General features: G+C 45.9%; 2 protein-coding genes across 6 annotated transcripts in view; one reads left to right on the top strand and one right to left on the bottom strand.

Moving 5' to 3' along the window:
- CEBPZOS (CEBPZ opposite strand) overlaps positions 1 to 1,683 on the bottom strand; it is a 41,183-nt gene extending 39,500 nt beyond the window's left edge. Inside the window, exon 1 of one of the 4 annotated variants that reach the window (XM_063917981.1) lies at positions 1,508 to 1,683. In XM_063917981.1, the coding sequence (XP_063774051.1) occupies positions 1,508 to 1,540 (33 nt within the window). In that variant the 5' untranslated portion in view covers positions 1,541 to 1,683. Of the gene's footprint in view, positions 125 to 1,507 lie in introns of those variants that run through there. The other 3 variants (XM_063917978.1, XM_063917977.1, XM_063917979.1) reach the window with 3 other exon arrangements.
- HEATR5B (HEAT repeat containing 5B) overlaps positions 211 to 18,182 on the top strand; it is a 199,365-nt gene continuing 181,393 nt past the window's right edge. For both annotated transcript variants that reach the window (XM_063917975.1, XM_063917976.1), the window contains exons 1-2: positions 211 to 586; positions 8,344 to 8,502. In XM_063917975.1, coding sequence (XP_063774045.1) covers positions 8,377 to 8,502 — 126 coding nt within the window. In that variant the 5' untranslated portion in view covers positions 211 to 586; positions 8,344 to 8,376. The remainder of the gene's footprint in view (positions 587 to 8,343; positions 8,503 to 18,182) is intronic.

Genomic DNA, 18,182 nt, shown 5'->3' with positions numbered 1-18,182 from the left:
TTCATTTGTGGTATGTGAGCTTAGCTAGGATTCGGTACCGTCGGTTGCCAACACCTATGATGCCCGCTTCCGCTTTGAGCTGTCACGAGCCTACAAGTGTTACGCAGCCACCGGTGTGTCGCATGTGGGTGACGCTCCTCCTGATGACGTTTGGCTGTAGGACGCAGACAGAGCAGAGGCTTCCTGGAGGCGGAGGAAGGCAGGGTAGATGCTAGAATCAAGTGGGCTAAGGGACCTTTTCCGTAAGGGGGAGGAGCCACGACACTAGGGGGAGGAGCTACGCCAGCGGGATAGTTCCTCTACTATCCACGCCACCAACTATTACCTTTAGTAATCAGGTGGCGAGCGAAGCGAGCCACCGAGCCCGAAGCGTGGCGAGCGTACTTTTCGGGTACCCTGTTCGCCCGTAGCTCCTCCCCCTGGTGACGTGTCTCCTCCCCTAGATACGTCAGAAGGTCCCTTCTCCCACTCCGAAATAGAATCAACCGAGGAGGCAGCAGCTGACTTGCTGTGTGACAGTTCTAGTACTGTAGCCGGGGGAAGTCTCATCACCACACAGGCCAGGAGCTAACTACTTCCAGCCAAGGTAATGATCCCCCTATAACACACACATAAACTCATTATGTAGCCGCAGATTATAAGGTTTGCAGTGGATGTTTAAGTGGCTGGACTGACTAAATGTGTATACAACATGAGTCTGGGTAAGCCAGTACAGCACTGTATATAAACTACATGTTCCTGTACAGACAGACGGACAGAGAAGAATACTGCCTGTCGTATATATGTTGCATCCATGTAAATTCCAACCAGCTGTGCAGTCTGTGTCGTTAGACTAGACTGGTGTACCATTTTGTAATGATGTATCTGGTCTGTGTAGTTGGTTAGTCCCAGATGCCCTAAACATGACATATAGTTTAGCCCCCTGATGGCCAGATGGGCAAAACATGTTAACGAGTAGTAAAAATAACAAAGCGAAGATTCAGCAGAATAACCGCAAATATCACCAACAGTGTGCGCTTTCCTCTGTACCTGCTGCGTTCCGTAATTCTTGCTCTTATCAGCTATAAACCCCAGGATCAGGGAAGTCGGTGATACTCAAAAAATACTACAGAGACTGTATATTAATTCAGACCAGTCACTGTGCCATTATGTCTTTGGACTGTGGGTAGAGACCCGAGCATCCTGAATAAACTCAGGCAACCACAGGGAGAACGTACAAACTGCTCACAGATGGGAGCCTGGTTTTTCCATTTCACTTTTAGAGGGAAATTCATCATATCTTGGAGAGAGATGAGTGAAGAGAGGAAAAATTTCAACTTATTATATTCTGTCCTTTTATGGCCTGTGCTAGAAAAATGACAGTTATAAGCTTATTGGTTGCTATGAGAAACTCCTCCTCTTTGTCTCTCCAAGACTTGATAAATTTCCCCTGTAGTGACTAATAAATAAGAGGCAATCCATTACTGATAGATATACATGTTGTCCTGGATTAGAGCCTGCAATTTACCAGGACCTGGAGATTCCAAGTATAACTTGGCATGTCATCATCACTTGCTTGTTTAAATCAGTGGTTCTATACTCCAGCGCTGGACAGAGAAACTTCATTTTTGCATATATCCGCAGGAACTTATTGGGAGGTTCCAAGTCTCCTAATCCTGCAGGGTTAGACCATCATCTCTTCATTGGGGAGTTTAGTGGCACCAGTCAGAATATTCCTATACAGCAGTGTTTCCCAACCTCGGTCCTCAAGGCACACTAACAGTACAGGTTTTAATGATATCCAGGCTTCAGCACAGGTGACTTAATTAGTACCTCAGTTATTTTGATTTAACCATCTGTGCTGAAGCCTGGATATCATGAAAACCTGCACTGTTAGTGTGCCTTGAGGACCGCAGTTGGGAATGCCTGCTATACAGCATTCTAACCACTCTAATGTTTGACATGGTGTGTGTGACACTTTATACAACATGGCTGCTTTCTCTAACTCCTAAGTGGATGCTGGGGACTCCGTCAGGACCATGGGGAATAGCGGCTCCGCAGTAGACAGGGCACAAAAATAAAGCTTTAGGATTAGGTGGTGTGTACTGGCTCCTCCCCCTATGACCCTCCTCCAAGCCTCAGTTAGGTTTTTGTGCCCGTCCGAGCAGGGTGCAATCTAGGTGGCTCTCTTAAAGAGCTGCTTAGAAAAAGTTTTTTAGGTTTTTTATTTTCAGTGAGTCCTGCTGGCAACAGGCTCACTGCATCGAGGGACTTAGGGGAGAGAATTTCAACTCACCTGCGTGCAGGATGGATTGGATTCTTAGGCTACTGGACACCATTAGCTCCAGAGGGAGTTGGAACACAGGTCTCACCCTGGGGTTCGTCCCGGAGCCGCGCCGCCGACCCCCCTTACAGATGCTGAAGATTAAAGGTCCGGAAACAGGCGGCAGAAGGCTCTTCAGTCTTCATGAAGGTAGCGCACAGCACTGCAGCTGTGCGCCATTGTTGTCACACACTTCACACCAAGCGGTCACGGAGGGTGCAGGGCGCTGCTGGGGGCGCCCTGGGCAGCAATATTTTAATACCTTATGGCAAAAGAATACATCACATATAGCCATTAAGGCTATATGTATGTATTTAACCCATGCCAGTTATCTAAAACTACGGGAGGAAAGCCCGCCGAAATAGGGGGCGGGGCTTATTCTCCTCAGCACACAGCGCCATTTTCCTGCTCAGCTCCGCTGTGAGGAAGGCTCCCAGGACTCTCCCCTGCACTGCACTACAGAAACAGGGTAAAACAGAGAGGGGGGGCATTTTTTGGCGATATATTGGATATATTTAAGCTGCTATAAGGAACAACACTTATATAAGGTTGTTCCCATATATATTATAGCGCTTGGGTGTGTGCTGGCAAACTCTCCCTCTGTCTCCCCAAAGGGCTAGTGTGGTCTTGTCTTCGATAAGAGCATTCCCTGTGTGTCTGCTGTGTGTCGGTACGTGTGTGTCGACATGTATGAGGACGATGTTGGCGTGGAGGCAGAGCAATTGCCGATAATGGTGATGTCACCCCCCAGGGAGTCGACACCGGAATGGATGGCTTTGTTTATGGAATTACGTGATAATGTCAGCACATTACAAAAATCAGTTGACGACATGAGACGGCCGGCAAACCAGTTAGTACCTGCCCAGGCGTCTCAGACACCGTCAGGGGCTGTAAAGCGCCCTTTACCTCAGTCGGTCGACACAGACACAGACACTGAATCTAGTGTCGACGGTGATGAAACAAACGTATTTTCAAGTAGGGCCACACGTTATATGATCACGGCAATGAAGGAGGCTTTGCATATCTCTGATACTGCAAGTACCACAAAAAGGGGTATTATGTGGGGGGTGAAAAAACTACCTGTAGTTTTTCCTGAATCAGAGGAATTAAATGATGTATGTGATGAAGCGTGGGTTAACCCAGATAGAAAAATGCTAATTTCAAAAAAGTTATTAGCATTATACCCTTTCCCGCCAGAGGTTAGGGCGCGCTGGGAAACACCCCCTAGGGTGGATAAGGCGCTCACACGCTTATCAAAACAAGTGGCGTTACCGTCTCCTGATACGGCCGCCCTCAAGGATCCAGCGGATAGGAGACTGGAAACTACCCTAAAAAGTATATACACACATACTGGTGTTATACTGCGACCAGCCATCGCCTCAGCCTGGATGTGCAGTGCTGGGGTCGTCTGGTTGGATTCCCTGACTGAAAATATTGATACCCTGGATAGGGACAGTATTTTATTGACTATAGAGCAATTAAAGGATGCTTTCCTTTTATATGCGAGATGCGCAGAGAGATATTTGCACTCTGGCATCGAGAGTAAATGCGATGTCCATATCTGCCAGAAGGAGTTTATGGACGCGACAGTGGTCAGGTGATGCGGATTCCAAACGACATATGGAAGTATTGCCGTATAAAGGGGAGGAATTATTTGGCGTCGGTCTATCGGATCTGGTGGCCACGGCAACGGCCGGAAAATCCACTTTTTTACCTCAGACCCCCTCCCAACAGAAAAAGACACCGTCTTTTCAGCCGCAGTCCTTTCGGTCCTATAAGAACAAGCGGACAAAAGGACATTCATATCTGCCTCGGGGCAGAGGAAGGGGTAAGAGAGGGCAGCAAGCAGCCCCTGCCCAGGAACAGAAGCCCTCCCAGGGTTCTGCAAAGCCCTCAGCATGACGCTGGGGCCTTACAAGCGGACTCAGGAGCGGTGGGGGGTCGACTCAAGAATTTCAGCGCACAGTGGGCTTGCTCACAGGTGGACCCCTGGATTCTGCAGGTAGTATCTCAGGGTTACAGGTTGGAATTCGAGAAGTCTCCCCCTCGCCGGTTCCTAAAGTCTGCTTTGCCAACGTCTCCCTCAGACAGGGCGACGGTATTGGAAGCCATTCACAAGCTGTTTTCTCAGCAGGTGATAGTCAAGGTACCCCTCCTACAACAGGGAAAGGGGTATTACTCCACGCTATTTGTGGTACCGAAGCCGGACGGCTCGGTAAGACCTATTCTAAATCTGAAATCTTTGAACCTGTACATACAAAAATTCAAGTTCAAGATGGAGTCACTCAGAGCAGTGATAGCGAATCTGGAAGAAGGGGACTTTATGGTGTCCCTGGACATAAAGGATGCTTACCTGCATGTCCCAATTTGCCCTTCACATCAAGGGTACCTCAGGTTCGTGGTGCAAAACTGTCATTATCAGTTTCAGACGCTGCCGTTTGGATTGTCCACGGCACCTCGGGTCTTTACCAAGGTAATGGCCGAAATGATGATCCTTCTACGAAGAAGAGGCGTATTAATTATCCCTTACTTGGACGATCTCCTGATAAGGGCAAGGTCCAGAGAACAGCTGGAAGACGGAGTAGCACTAACCCAACTAGTGCTGCAACAACACGGGTGGATTCTGAATTTTCCAAAATCTCAGTTGACCCCGACGACACGTCTGCTGTTCCTGGGAATGATTCTGGACACGGTTCAGAAAAAGGTGTTTCTTCCGGAGGAGAAAGCCAGGGAGTTATCCGAACTTGTCAGGAACCTCCTAAAACCAGGGACAGTGTCTGTGCATCAATGCACAAGAGTCCTGGGAAAGATGGTGGCTTCTTACGAAGCGATTCCATTCGGCAGATTCCACGCACGAACTTTTCAGTGGGATCTGCTGGACAAATGGTCCGGATCGCATCTGCAGATGCATCAGCGGATAACCTTATCGCCACGGACAAGGGTGTCTCTTCTGTGGTGGTTGCAGAGTGCTCATCTGTTAGAGGGCCGCAGATTCGGCATACAGGACTGGGTCCTGGTGACCACGGATGCCAGTCTGAGAGGCTGGGGAGCGGTCACACAGGGAAGAAACTTCCAGGGAGTATGGTCAAGCCTGGAGATGTCTCTTCACATAAATATACTGGAGCTAAGAGCGATTTACAATGCTCTAAGTCTGGCAAAACCCCTGCTTCAGGGTCAGCCGGTGTTGATCCAGTCGGACAACATCACGGCAGTCGCCCACGTAAACAGACAGGGCGGCACAAGAAGCAGGACAGCAATGGCAGAAGCTGCAAGGATTCTTCGCTGGGCGGAAGATCATGTGATAGCACTGTCAGCAGTATTCATTCCGGGAGTGGACAACTGGGAAGCAGACTTCCTCAGCAGACACGATCTACACCCGGGAGAGTGGGGACTTCATCCAGAAGTCTTCCACATGATTGTGAACCGTTGGGAAAAACCAATGGTGGATATGATGGCGTCCCGCCTCAACAAAAAACTGGACAGGTATTGCGCCAGGTCAAGAGATCCTCAGGCAATAGCTGTGGACGCTCTGGTAACACCGTGGGTGTTCCAGTCAGTGTATGTGTTCCCTCCTCTGCCTCTCATACCAAAAGTACTGAGAATTATACGGCAAAAGGAAGTAAGAACGATACTAGTGGCTCCGGATTGGCCAAGAAGAACTTGGTACCCGGAACTTCAAGAGATGCTCACGGAGGATCCGTGGCCTCTACCTCTAAGACGGGACCTGCTTCAGCAGGGACCGTGTCTATTCCAAGACTTACCGCGGCTGCGTTTGACGGCATGGCGGTTGAACGCCGAATTCTAAGGGAAAAAGGCATTCCGGAAGAGGTCATTCCTACACTGGTAAAAGCCAGGAAGGAGGTGACTGCACAACATTATCACCGCATTTGGAGAAAATATGTTGCGTGGTGTGAGGCCAGGAAGGCCCCCACGGAGGAATTTCAACTGGGTCGATTCCTACATTTCCTGCAAACAGGATTGTCTATGGGCCTCAAATTGGGGTCCATTAAGGTTCAAATTTCGGCCCTGTCGATTTTCTTCCAGAAAGAATTGGCTTCAGTTCCTGAAGTCCAGACTTTTGTAAAAGGAGTACTACATATACAGCCCCCGGTTGTGCCCCCAGTGGCACCGTGGGATCTTAATGTAGTCTTGGATTTTCTCAAATCCCATTGGTTTGAGCCGCTCAAATTGGTGGAGTTGAAGTATCTTACATGGAAAGTAACCATGCTACTGGCCCTGGCTTCAGCCAGGAGAGTATCAGAATTGGCGGCTTTATCATATAAGAGCCCATATCTGATTTTCCATACGGACAGGGCAGAACTGCGGACGCATCCTCATTTTCTGCCTAAGGTGGTGTCAGCGTTTCACCTGAACCAGCCTATTGTGGTGCCTGCGGCTACTAACGAGTTGGAGGATTCCAAGTTGTTGGACGTGGTCCGGGCATTGAAAATATATATTTCAAGAACGGCGGGAGTCAGAAAGTCTGACTCACTGTTTATATTGTATGCACCCAACAAGATGGGTGCTCCTGCTTCTAAGCAGACGATTGCTCGTTGGATTTGTAGCACAATTCAACTTGCACATTCTGTGGCAGGCTTGCCACAACCTAAATCTGTCAAGGCCCATTCCACAAGGAAAGTGGGCTCATCCTGGGCGGCTGCCCGGGGAGTCTCGGCATTACAACTCTGCCGAGCTGCTACTTGGTCAGGGGCAAACACGTTTGCAAAATTCTACAAATTTGATACCCTGGCTGAGGAGGACCTTGAGTTCTCTCATTCGGTGCTGCAGAGTCATCCGCACTCTCCCGCCCGTTTGGGAGCTTTGGTATAATCCCCATGGTCCTGACGGAGTCCCCAGCATCCACTTAGGACGTTAGAGAAAATAAGAATTTACTTACCGATAATTCTATTTCTCGTAGTCCGTAGTGGATGCTGGGCGCCCATCCCAAGTGCGGATTGTCTGCAATACTTGTACATAGTTATTGTTACAAAAAAATCGGGTTGTTATTTGTTGTGAGCCGTCTGTTCAGAGGCTCCTACGTTTGTCATACTGTTAACTGGGTTCAGATCACAAGTTATACGGTGTGATTGGTGTGGCTGGTATGAGTCTTACCCGGGGTTCAATATCCTTCCTTATTGTGTACGCTCGTCCGGGCACAGTATCCTAACTGAGGCTTGGAGGAGGGTCATAGGGGGAGGAGCCAGTACACACCACCTAATCCTAAAGCTTTATTTTTGTGCCCTGTCTCCTGCGGAGCCGCTATTCCCCATGGTCCTGACGGAGTCCCCAGCATCCACTACGGACTACGAGAAATAGAATTATCGGTAAGTAAATTCTTATTTTTTTTATTGCCTAGTTTCTTGAGCATAGATACTAGGCCCTAGAGCATGGGTCTTCAACCTGTGGCCCTCCAGCTGCTGTGGAACTACACATCCCAGCATGCCCTGCCTCAGTTTTAGCATACATTAATAGCAAAACTGTGGCAGGGCATGCTGGGATGTGTAGTTTCACAGCAGCTGGAGGGCCACAGGTTGAAGACCCATGCCCTAGAGCTACTTCAGTTCAGTTGTATACCTTGTTTTTGCTATAAAAAAAATTTGCTGCTTTAAATCTCGAGGTCACATCATTACTGGCCACAACTTGCAGGCTCTTGTATTTTGCCCTCTTTATTTTGTTTATCCTTAGAATGTTTCCCAGGTAGTCTGCTGCAAAATGTTACACTGTATTACACTATAGCAAATATGTCTGACTACTTGATTTCTAGACTGTAGGTTATCCTAGAACAGGCCTGGCCAACCTGTGGCTCTCCAGTTGTTGTGAAACTATACATCCCAGCATTCCCTGCCACAGTTTTGCTTTTAGGGAATGGTAAAACTGTGGCAGGGAATGCTGGAATGTGTAGTTTCATAACAGCTGGAGAACCACAGGTTAGCCATGCCTGTCCTAGAATGTCAAATAAGACTTCTGTTGGAGCTAATACTTAAAAATGGCAATTTTGTTGAGCTAATGAAAATATGACTAAGTATTTCTGTCTCCTATAGGGGGTGTTCATTGAACCTATCATCAGAGCAGATATGGAGCTGGCTCACAGTTTACTCCTTAAAGAAGATGCTCTGGCGCAGGTTACAGAGGCCAAGAAATCTGTCTTTGTGTTTGAGTGGCTGCGGTTTCTGGATAAAGTGCTCATAGCAGCAAACAAGGTAAATGTAACTTTTCTGCAATGTGCTTTATAGTTACAAGCCTACAAATGAGTAATTTCTTTATTTTCTTCAAATCTAATATAATTGACCATAGAGTCAGCAATTCCGCAATGTAACATTGCTAATGGGACACATCATATAATAAAAACCTACAATTTGTGGCTCAGAAGTGCTTCCATTGCATGTAGAGCAATGGTTACAAGACGGAGTGAATGCAAAAAAAAAAAAAAGAAAAAGAAAATCCACCTCCTTTCAGTATAATTACATCTTCGCTAACAACTGGTGATTTGTTATACACATATAGCGGAGGTAATGCATTTAATGTATAAATTGTGTCGTTGTTTTCCCCTTACTATCTTGTAGCCCTGGGTCGTGATTTTAGTTCCTGACCAATGCACGGCCTTTGTGGAGTTTATGTTTTCTTCCAGTAGCTCTGGTTTCTTAATACGCACCAAAAAACATACTGATGAGTTAATTGGCTTCTGACAATAAGTAACCTTAGTGTGTATATGTGTCCATGTGAGAGGGACTATAGATTGGAGCAAGGAATGCTGTTCAGTAGGTACAGTATGTACTGTACACAAATACTTAAAATGAACTAGCTGAAATTTGGGGAAACATCTAGTTCAGTAGTTCCCAAACTTTCTCAAATCACAGCACCCTAAAGCTCCAGCATATTTTTTTTTTCACGGAATCCCTAGGCCAAAAGTTTCTTGTTTGGGAACTACTGATCCAGTTGATTGAGACATTTCTTGTGTTTGGATGGTAATGTTATCTTTTAATTTTATTAAATAATAAAAATAGAGAGGAGTCTAAAGTTCTAATTCCCATAGAAAGCATGATGCTGATATCCTACGGCTTTACATTTATAAAAAGAACGTCATGTAACGCCATGCTATGTTCCTTGTCTTTGATCAAGCCATTTATAACCAGCTAACTCGGAAGTACTTCCGGAATCAGGGGACACACTGATCTTAGATCATTTTGTGTTTACATTGGAGCAGAGCAAAAACCATTCACTAGATCTCTGACTATAGGGTTACTATGGGCCTAATTCAGACCTGATCACTCCTCTACGAATTTGCAGAGGTGTGCAATCAGATAGTCACCACCCAGACAGAGTGAAAATCTGCCCCGTGCAAGTCTGCGTATGCCGTGCAAAAAGCTCTGCAAACGCCGGTCAGCTGCAAATCCGTTCGCAAATCACTCACCATGGAATGTTTTTTCCACTCTGTGTAGTCTGTGCGTAGCCCAGGACCTACTCCTACAGTGCGAAAGATACAGGCTGATCGGGCCAGAGCTGACGTCACACACCCTCCATGAAAATGCTTGGGACGCCTGCACTTTTCCTGACACTCCCAGAAAATGTCCAGTTACCTCCCCCAAAAGGCAGCTTCCTGTCAATCAATCTGTGTACGCCTAGTGATCAAAAAAGACACTGAATTCTTTTGCAGTTTGGCCTCGCGCATTTGCACTACGATCCGTACGCATGCCCAGTCGAACGATAATCGTCCGTCTTGCGAATTCGCACAACTGTGATCAGGTCTGAATTAGGCCCTATATACCCGGCCCAGAGTAGCATGTACAGTTTTTATGGAGCAAGTTATAACAGCCGGTCTATTCTTTCAAACACCTTAGCAACTTTTTCTGCCTTTTATTAATTATTACATGTATTGAAAATATGGAATTTAAGGTGTGTACGAAATGTTTACCCTTCCTGATGCAGACTTCAGTCCTGTCCTTGTATACGTCTTACAAACTGTCCACAGCATGAACAACCACACTGGGCCTAAATATTCTTTCATGTTTAGCTCTCGGTCCTGATCAGACATTGTCAAGTTGTTAAATGGACACACCCTTATCTTTATATTGATAGTAAATGTAGCCATCCTCTTGTATGAATGGCCCTGGCCAGAAGCCTACTATTTCTGTTACAGAATGTATAAATTGCATGAGCTTTACATAGTAACATAGTATCTAAGGTTGAAAAAAGACAATTTGGCCATCAAATTCAACCTATTTTTGGTCTCCTATGCAGTATTAATTTTGGACTAATTTTGTCTGATGCTGATGTCAGCCATTGTGTTTTATTCCTCTTTTTTTAATAACTATAGTGTGTGACTACGCACCATAACCCTGGATACCCTTATCCATTCGTAATTTATCTAACCCATTCTTAAAGGTGTTGACTGAGTCCGCCATTACTACTCTCTCAGGCAGGGAATTCCAAACACGTATTGTCCTTACTGTGAAAAACCCTTTTCTTCTCTTTGTGCGGAATCTCCTCTCTTCTAACCTAAGCGAGTGTCTACGTGTGCTCTGTGCTGATCTTACCAAAAACAGGTCCCGTGCAAGCTCTGTGTATTGCCGCTTTATTTCTAAATGTTGATCATGTCCCCTCTTAGTTTCCTCTTTCCCAGTGTAAACATTCCTAGCCTTGCAAGCCTTTCCTTGTATTCCAGTGTCTCCATGCCCTTAATTAGTTTGGTCGCCCGTCTCGGCACCTTTTCTAGCTCCAGGATATCCTATTTGTAGTATGGTGCCCAAAATTGTACACTGTATTTAAGATGTGGCCTCACTAGTGATTTATATAATGGGAGTATAAAACTTTTGTCTTTTGCGTCAGTTCCATGTTTTATGCATGCTAATATCTTATTAGCCTTCTTTGCTGCAATCCTACTTTGGGTACTGCTGCTTAGTTTGCTATCTATGTGAACACCTAAGTCTTTTTCTAGTACGGAATGTTCTAATATTACCCCATTTAGTATGTAGGTGTTATTTTTGTTCTTGCTACCACAGTGCATTACCTTACACTTGTCTATATGGAAGCTCATTCTCCATTTCTCTGGCTGGGTCCACAGGATAACATTGGGATATTGTCGAGCGACAGCGAAAATGGCACCAACACGGTCACGAGCTTTCTGGCCTCCCAGGATGCATTGGGGCCTCCACTATATAGTCCCGCCCACTGACTCAGTCAGATCAGTTTTTTGCTTGGTGCGGCAGGAAGCCGCATGGTCACAGGGCTGCTGTGAGAGCATCCTCAAGCTTTTATTATTTTATTTTTATAGACTTACTATATTGTTTTTTTTTCAGCGACTTCTCTTAACAGTGTCTTAAACGCATACTAGAAAGAGTCGCTCCAACAACTCCCCACCGGGTCGCAACAACGCTTACCTTCGGGTATCAGTGCTGTCTCGACGGGCGTCTGTGTCGGATGTTCTAGCAGGTCCAGCAGACGTAACCAGGCTGTGGCCGGAGCATGGGGAGACAGTGAGTCTATGGACTTCCTCTTACTAGAGGGGTCAGGACACGGCTACACTGATTTTGGTGGAGACAACAAACAGTGTGTTGATGCGCCGAACATCTAGAGTGCGACAGCGCTACGTTCCGGGGATCATAGGCGCCAGGACTAGGTAGAGGCTGCGATCCTGGGAGTTTAAGTCAACAGGGGGATTCAGACGCTCTCCTGGCCGTCCCTCCTCCGAGTTCATGGCCAGTTCCAGCGGGTTTCTCGTTTCATGAACTAAACCTCACTTCCGGCTCAGACGCTACCACGAGGGTACTCGTCGCAGCTTAGACGCTGCGATTGTGTACACTGGAGATAAACCCGCCCAGACCAAGTCGCAGGCCTTAGCGTCTGCATACACGTGGAAGTCGCTCAGCGTCCATGTCCGTTGGTGAGCGTCCGTGTCCGTTATCAGTTATCAAGAGCGGCAGTGTACACCAGTAGCGTCTGAATCCACTCGGCGTCTTACGAGCGTATTTGCCTGGATAGGGAAGTGTGGTGAGTCTCCCTGTATCCCGCTGTACGGAGGCAGGGTATACAGTACTAAAAATTCTCTCTACTTCTTAGTATGCATTGTTAATTTTTAGTACCTATTGCATATGAGACCTGTACATTACTGTGTTTTCTGCATGCTATGTTGAAAAAAGAACCAGTTTAAAATAGAAGTACAATTTTCCTACTTATGTATAAGTTGTTATGGAGTTTGTTTTCTCATATGGCAATGTCTAATGCTTTAACATGTGACTGACTGCTAGTATGTGTGCTGACTTTTCTGTGTAATGTCAGTCCTGTTCTGACCCTCAAATCAGGTGCACTGTGGTCAGATTGATCTCACCTCTATATACTGACATATAGGGTGATTTTCAGTCACAAATTGGGTAGTCAATAACAGGTTAATACCATGTCTGTGAGCGCCAAAAGTGATGAGGAGAATTTATCAAGCATTCCTACAGCCCTAACATGCTTATCTTGTAAGTCAGGGGTAATTGATATGAATCAATTGGTCACTTATGAGGGTTTGTGTGCAAACTGTTTTGCTTTTCAGCGAAGTAAGAAACAGGAGTTTGTTCAACCACCAACAGAGCCACCATGGAATATGTTCGCAAAGACTCTGTCTTCAATAGCGGACAGGTTAGCTCCGGCAGCACCACCTCAAGGGTTAGGTTACACTATGAACCCATACATGCAGCTCCCTTCCTATGGTTTGGTTCCAGTAGCCTCTACAAGCAACCAAGGGGCAGGTAAGACTAAGAGAGATACGTCTGTGTGGCAGACTACACAAGATGATACATCGGATGATGATGATACAATAGATTCAACTCCGTATGATGATCAGTCGCAGAGCTTTAGTTCAGAAGATGTAGCTGAACTTATTAATGCTGTGAAGGCTGTTCTCTCGTTGAAAGAGCCAGCCAAGACAGTGTTAAAGGCTAAAGCACCTGTATTTAAACGAACAAAATCAGTGAAAGCTGAATTCCCAGCGTCAGATGAGCTGACGGAAATGATGGATGAGTCTTGGGCAGCGCCCAGTAAAAAGTATAAGATTCCTAAGAGATGTGATTCTTATTATCCATTTCCAGCTGTGGATTGTTCGAAAAGAGAAGTTCCTCCAAAAGTAGATGCACATGTTCTGCGACTCGTGCATAAATCTGCTTTACCACTGTCATCTAGCTCATTGAATGATGTCACAGACAGAAGGGTAGAGAGCCTGTTGAAAAATATTTTTTCTCTAGTAGGAGCAGTGGTAAGACCTGCTATGGCTTCGGCCTAGGTAGCAAAGACAATGGGCGAATGGATAGAGGAACTTGAGAATGAAATCCCTTCTCCTACTAGGGAGCAAGAGGATCGTTTTTGCCGTTTAAGACAATCTGCCCAGTATTTGGAAGAAGCAGCAATTGTTGTAGGCACAGTTGCTTCTAAAGCTTCAGCCTTGACAGTAGTTGCTCGCAGAGCAGTTTGGCTATGGACCTGGAAGGCAGATGCGGAGTCCAAGAAAGAATTGTAAGCATTGCCTTTTGTCGGTGATATATTATTTGGAAAACCTTTATCGGATATCCTAGAATCAGAGGCTGAATCGAAAAAGGTCAGATTTCCGGCTGCTTATAACCCTAACTCCAAGGGTTTAAAATTTCGCTCATTTCGTTGGCATAGCAAAGCGAAAGCTAAAGAGGAGCCTAAACAACCCCAGTTTAAATCCAGGGGTAGGAAGCAGTGGGCTAGCAAAAAGCCAGCTTCCAAACCTGAACAGTAACAGTCAGCCTGAAGAGACGGGCCTCCGCCTGGAGGATTCCAGGGTTGGGGGCCGACTCCTTCTTTTTGCACACATATGGCAACAGTCAACAGCAGATGCTTGGGTGCAGAAGGTAGTATCTCAGGGGTATGGGTTCCCATTCAGAGGGCAGCCTCCTCAAAGATTTTTTTGCACCAGCCCATCTCGTATAGAGTCGAAGGCCAATGCCCTGCAAGAAGCAGTCCAAAAATTACTGCAGTCAGGTGTGATTGTTCCAGTACCTCCATCACAAAGGGGACAGGGGTTTTACTCCAATCTATTTCTAATCCAGAAACCAAATGGGTCATACCGACCAATTCTAAATCTGAAAATGTTGAACAAATACATATGGATCCCGAAGTTTCACATGGAGACGTTATGCTCCATAATGTTGGCTATGGAACTGGGAGATTACATGGTATCTCTGGATGTACAGGATGCTTACCTTCACATCAGTGTTACCTCAGGTTTGCCATCCTCCAGGAACATTTCCAGTTCCAAGCTCTGCCGTTTGGGCTAGCTACAGCACCCAGGGTGTTTACCAAGATCATGGTGGTTATGGCAGCTTGTCTGCGCAAACAAGGGATAAGAATATTCCCATACCTCGACGACCTGTTAATCTTAGCACAGCCGCAAGATTTTCTGTTGAGCCATCTTCAACAGACAATAGTTTGTTTACAGAGACACTGGTAGCTCATAAATTGGGAAAAGTCGTCCCTGAATCCGTCACAGCGGATGGTTCATTTGGGGGCCATATTGGATTCAGACCTACAGAAAGTTCACTTACCAGAGAAAAAGATAGTCTGTCATGGCTCAGGAAGCGTTGCAAGCCCAGACAATGTCAGTCCATGCAGCAATGCGACTGTTGGGTCTGATGGTATCAACCTTCGACATGGTGGAATATGCACAATTCCACTCCAGACCGTTGCAGCACCTTATTCTGACCAAATGGAACGGAAATCATCAGACGATAAAGAAGCAGATGATCGAGATTCCAGTAAATGTAAAAAGGTCTCTAGCATGGTGGCTACAGACAGACCATTTGAACAAGGGGAGACCCTTTTGGATAAAAGAGTGGCAAGTCCTGACAACAGATGCCAACCTGCAAGGCTGGGGCACGGTACTCGGAAGCCTATGGTTCCAGGGAAAATGGACCGCAAGGGAAAGTCGCCTGCCAATAAATCTGTTTGAGATAAGGGCCATTTACTTGGCTCTGGTTCAGGCAAAGGACAATCTACAGGGAAGACCAGTCCAGATCCGCCCAGACAATGCGACAGCAGTAGCATACCTCAATCATCAAGGAGGAACTCACAGCAAGAGACTGATGGAGGAGGTAACTCCCATTCTAAAATTGGCAGAACTCCATCTCCCAGCATTGTCAGCAGTATTTGTCCCGGGTGTACTAAACTGGGAAGCGGACTTTCTCAGTCGGCACACCATTCAGGAAACCGAATGGGCACTACATCCAGAAGTGTTTCAGACACTGGTGAACAGATGGGGTCTACCAGAGATAGACCTTATGGCGTCTCGTCTAAACAACAAAGTTCCAAGGTATGGATCGAGAACAAGGGACCCAGGAGCGGTCCTTGTAGACACACTGTCAGTAGAATGGAGGTTTCAGCTGGCATATCTGTTCCCGCCAATGTCTCTGTTACCCAGAGTAGTGAGAAAGATAAAACAGGCAAAAGGAGCAATCATTCTAATAGCTCCAGCTTGGCCAAGAAGCCATTGGTACACAGATCTGTTGAGAATGTCCATGGAAGCACCGATACTGCTCCCTCAACGTCCAGATCTGCTAATGCAGGGTCCTTGTTGTCACAGTCATCTGGATCGCCTGTCTTTGACGGTGTGGCTGTTGAAACCTCTATCTTAGAGGCAAAAGGTTTTTCGAAACAAGTAATCCAAACTATGCTTAGAGCAAGAAAGCCTTCTTCGGCCCGTGTGTATCATAGAATATGGCAAGCCTGTATTCACTGGTGTACTGGAAATAATTTAAATCCGAGATCTTTTAAAGTAGCTAGGATTTTGGATTTCTTTCAGGCAGGATTGGATAAAGGGTTGAAAATTGCTGCCTTGAGGGTTCAAGTTTCAGCGTTAACTGTATGGTTTCAGCAGAAGATTGCTGATTTACAGGATGTACGTACGTTTTTTCAAGGAGTAGTACATATTCATCCTCCATTTGTTCCTCCTGCAGCTCCCTGGGATTTGAATTTAGTTCTTAAATTTCTCCAGGGTCCTCTGTTTGAACCACTTGAGAGAGCAGATCTTAAGTGGTTAACGGTGAAAGTTCTTTTTTTTTTTTACTGGCAATGGCGTCAGCCAGAAGAGTGCCAGATTAAGGAGCATTATCATGTAAGTCTCCTTTCCTAAGTTTTTTCCAGACAGAGCAGTTCTCAGAACGAGATCTAGCTATCTTCCAAAGGTGGTATCAAAGTTTCACCTGAATGAAGAGATGGTAGTCCCAGCTTTTCAGGTATCTGGACTATCTGCGGGAGAAGCGTCGCTGGACGTGGTCCAGGCTTTAAGAATCTACATAGATCGTACTAGTGCCATCAGGAAAACGGATTCTCTCTTCATCATCTACGGATTCCATAGAAGAGGATGGCCTGCTAGTAAACAGACGCTGGCGAGATGGCTCCGAATGGAACGGAAATCATCTCCCTATTCCGGCTAATGTCTCTGCACACTCTACACGTAAGGTAGGTCCTTCTTGGGCAGCACAACAGGGTGCTTCAGCAGAACAGATATGTAAGGCAGCCACGTGGTCTTCCATAAACACATTCATTAGACATTAAGCCTTGGATACTTTTGCCTCTCATGACGCAGACTTCGGGCGAAAGGTCCTCCTGTGCAATCAGGAGCGTCCCCACCACTAAAATGGCTTTGGGAATCCCAATGTTATCCTGTGGATAATCCTGTGGACCCAGCCAGAGAAATATACGTTATGGTAAGAAAGTACCGTTGATAACGTGATTTCTCTTATGTCCACAGGTATCCACAGGGATCCCACCCTGACGCATCTGATTTGAGGATCTAGACAATCACTAAAACCTCTTCCTTCTTGTATGGAAGGGTGTGCATGTGTGTTCTTATCGCCTAAACAGGTCTCTGCCTGATGTTTCTGCCTAAAATCGCTGTGGAAAGAACTGATCTGACTGAGTCAGTGGGCGGGACTATATAGTGGAGGCCCCAATGCATCCTTGGAGGCCAGAAAGCTCGTGACCGTGTTGGTGCCATTTTCGCTGTCGCTCGACAATATCCCAATGTTATCCTGTGGATACCTGTGGACATAAGAGAAATCACGTTATCAACGGTAAGTTCTTACCATAACGTATATTTTGCTGCCCATGCTTCTAGTTTAAGTCGTTTTGAAGAGACTCTGCATCCCCCTCCGTATTTATAACCTTACACAATTTGGTATCGTCTGCAAAAATTGACACCATGCTCTCTAGACCTACTGTTAGGTCGTTATTGAAAATGTTGAACAATAGCGGTCCAAGTACAGACCTTTGTGGCACACCACTTAGCGCTTCAGTCCAATTTGAAAATGATCCATTAACCACAACGCGCTGCTCTCTATTATCTAACCAATTTCCGACTCAATTGCATATTGTGCTCCCTAGCCCTATTTCTTGTAGCTTATAGATAAGTCTCATGTGTGGTACTGTGTCGAAAGCTTTGGCAAAGTCTCTAAAAAGATTACATCCACCTCCTTACCCTGATCAAGGTTCGCACTAACTGTTTCATAAAAGCCAAGTAAGTTGGTTTGACATGATCTGTCCTTTACAAATCCATGTTGGTTCCTATTATGACCTTATTGGCTTCAAGGAACTTCTGAATATTATCTCTTAGTATACCTTCCAATACTTTACCCACTACAGATGTAGTATAATTACCCGGTTCAGTTTTACTTCCCTTTTTGAATATCGGCACTACTTCCGCTATACGCCAGTTTTTGGGAACCATACCTGATATAACTGAATTTTTGAAGATCAAATATAGCGGTCTTGCTAGTTCAGAGTGAAACTCCATGAGAACCCTTGGGTGAATTCCATCGGGACCAGGTGACTTATTAATCTTTAACTTTTTTTAATCGGTCATAGACTACCTCCTCACTTAAAT

This window comes from Pseudophryne corroboree, chromosome 4 (genome assembly GCF_028390025.1).
Source record: "Pseudophryne corroboree isolate aPseCor3 chromosome 4, aPseCor3.hap2, whole genome shotgun sequence".
Taxonomy (NCBI): domain Eukaryota; kingdom Metazoa; phylum Chordata; class Amphibia; order Anura; family Myobatrachidae; genus Pseudophryne; species Pseudophryne corroboree.
Note: the sequence above shows the minus strand (reverse complement) of the source record. Positions and strands in the feature narration are given on the sequence as shown.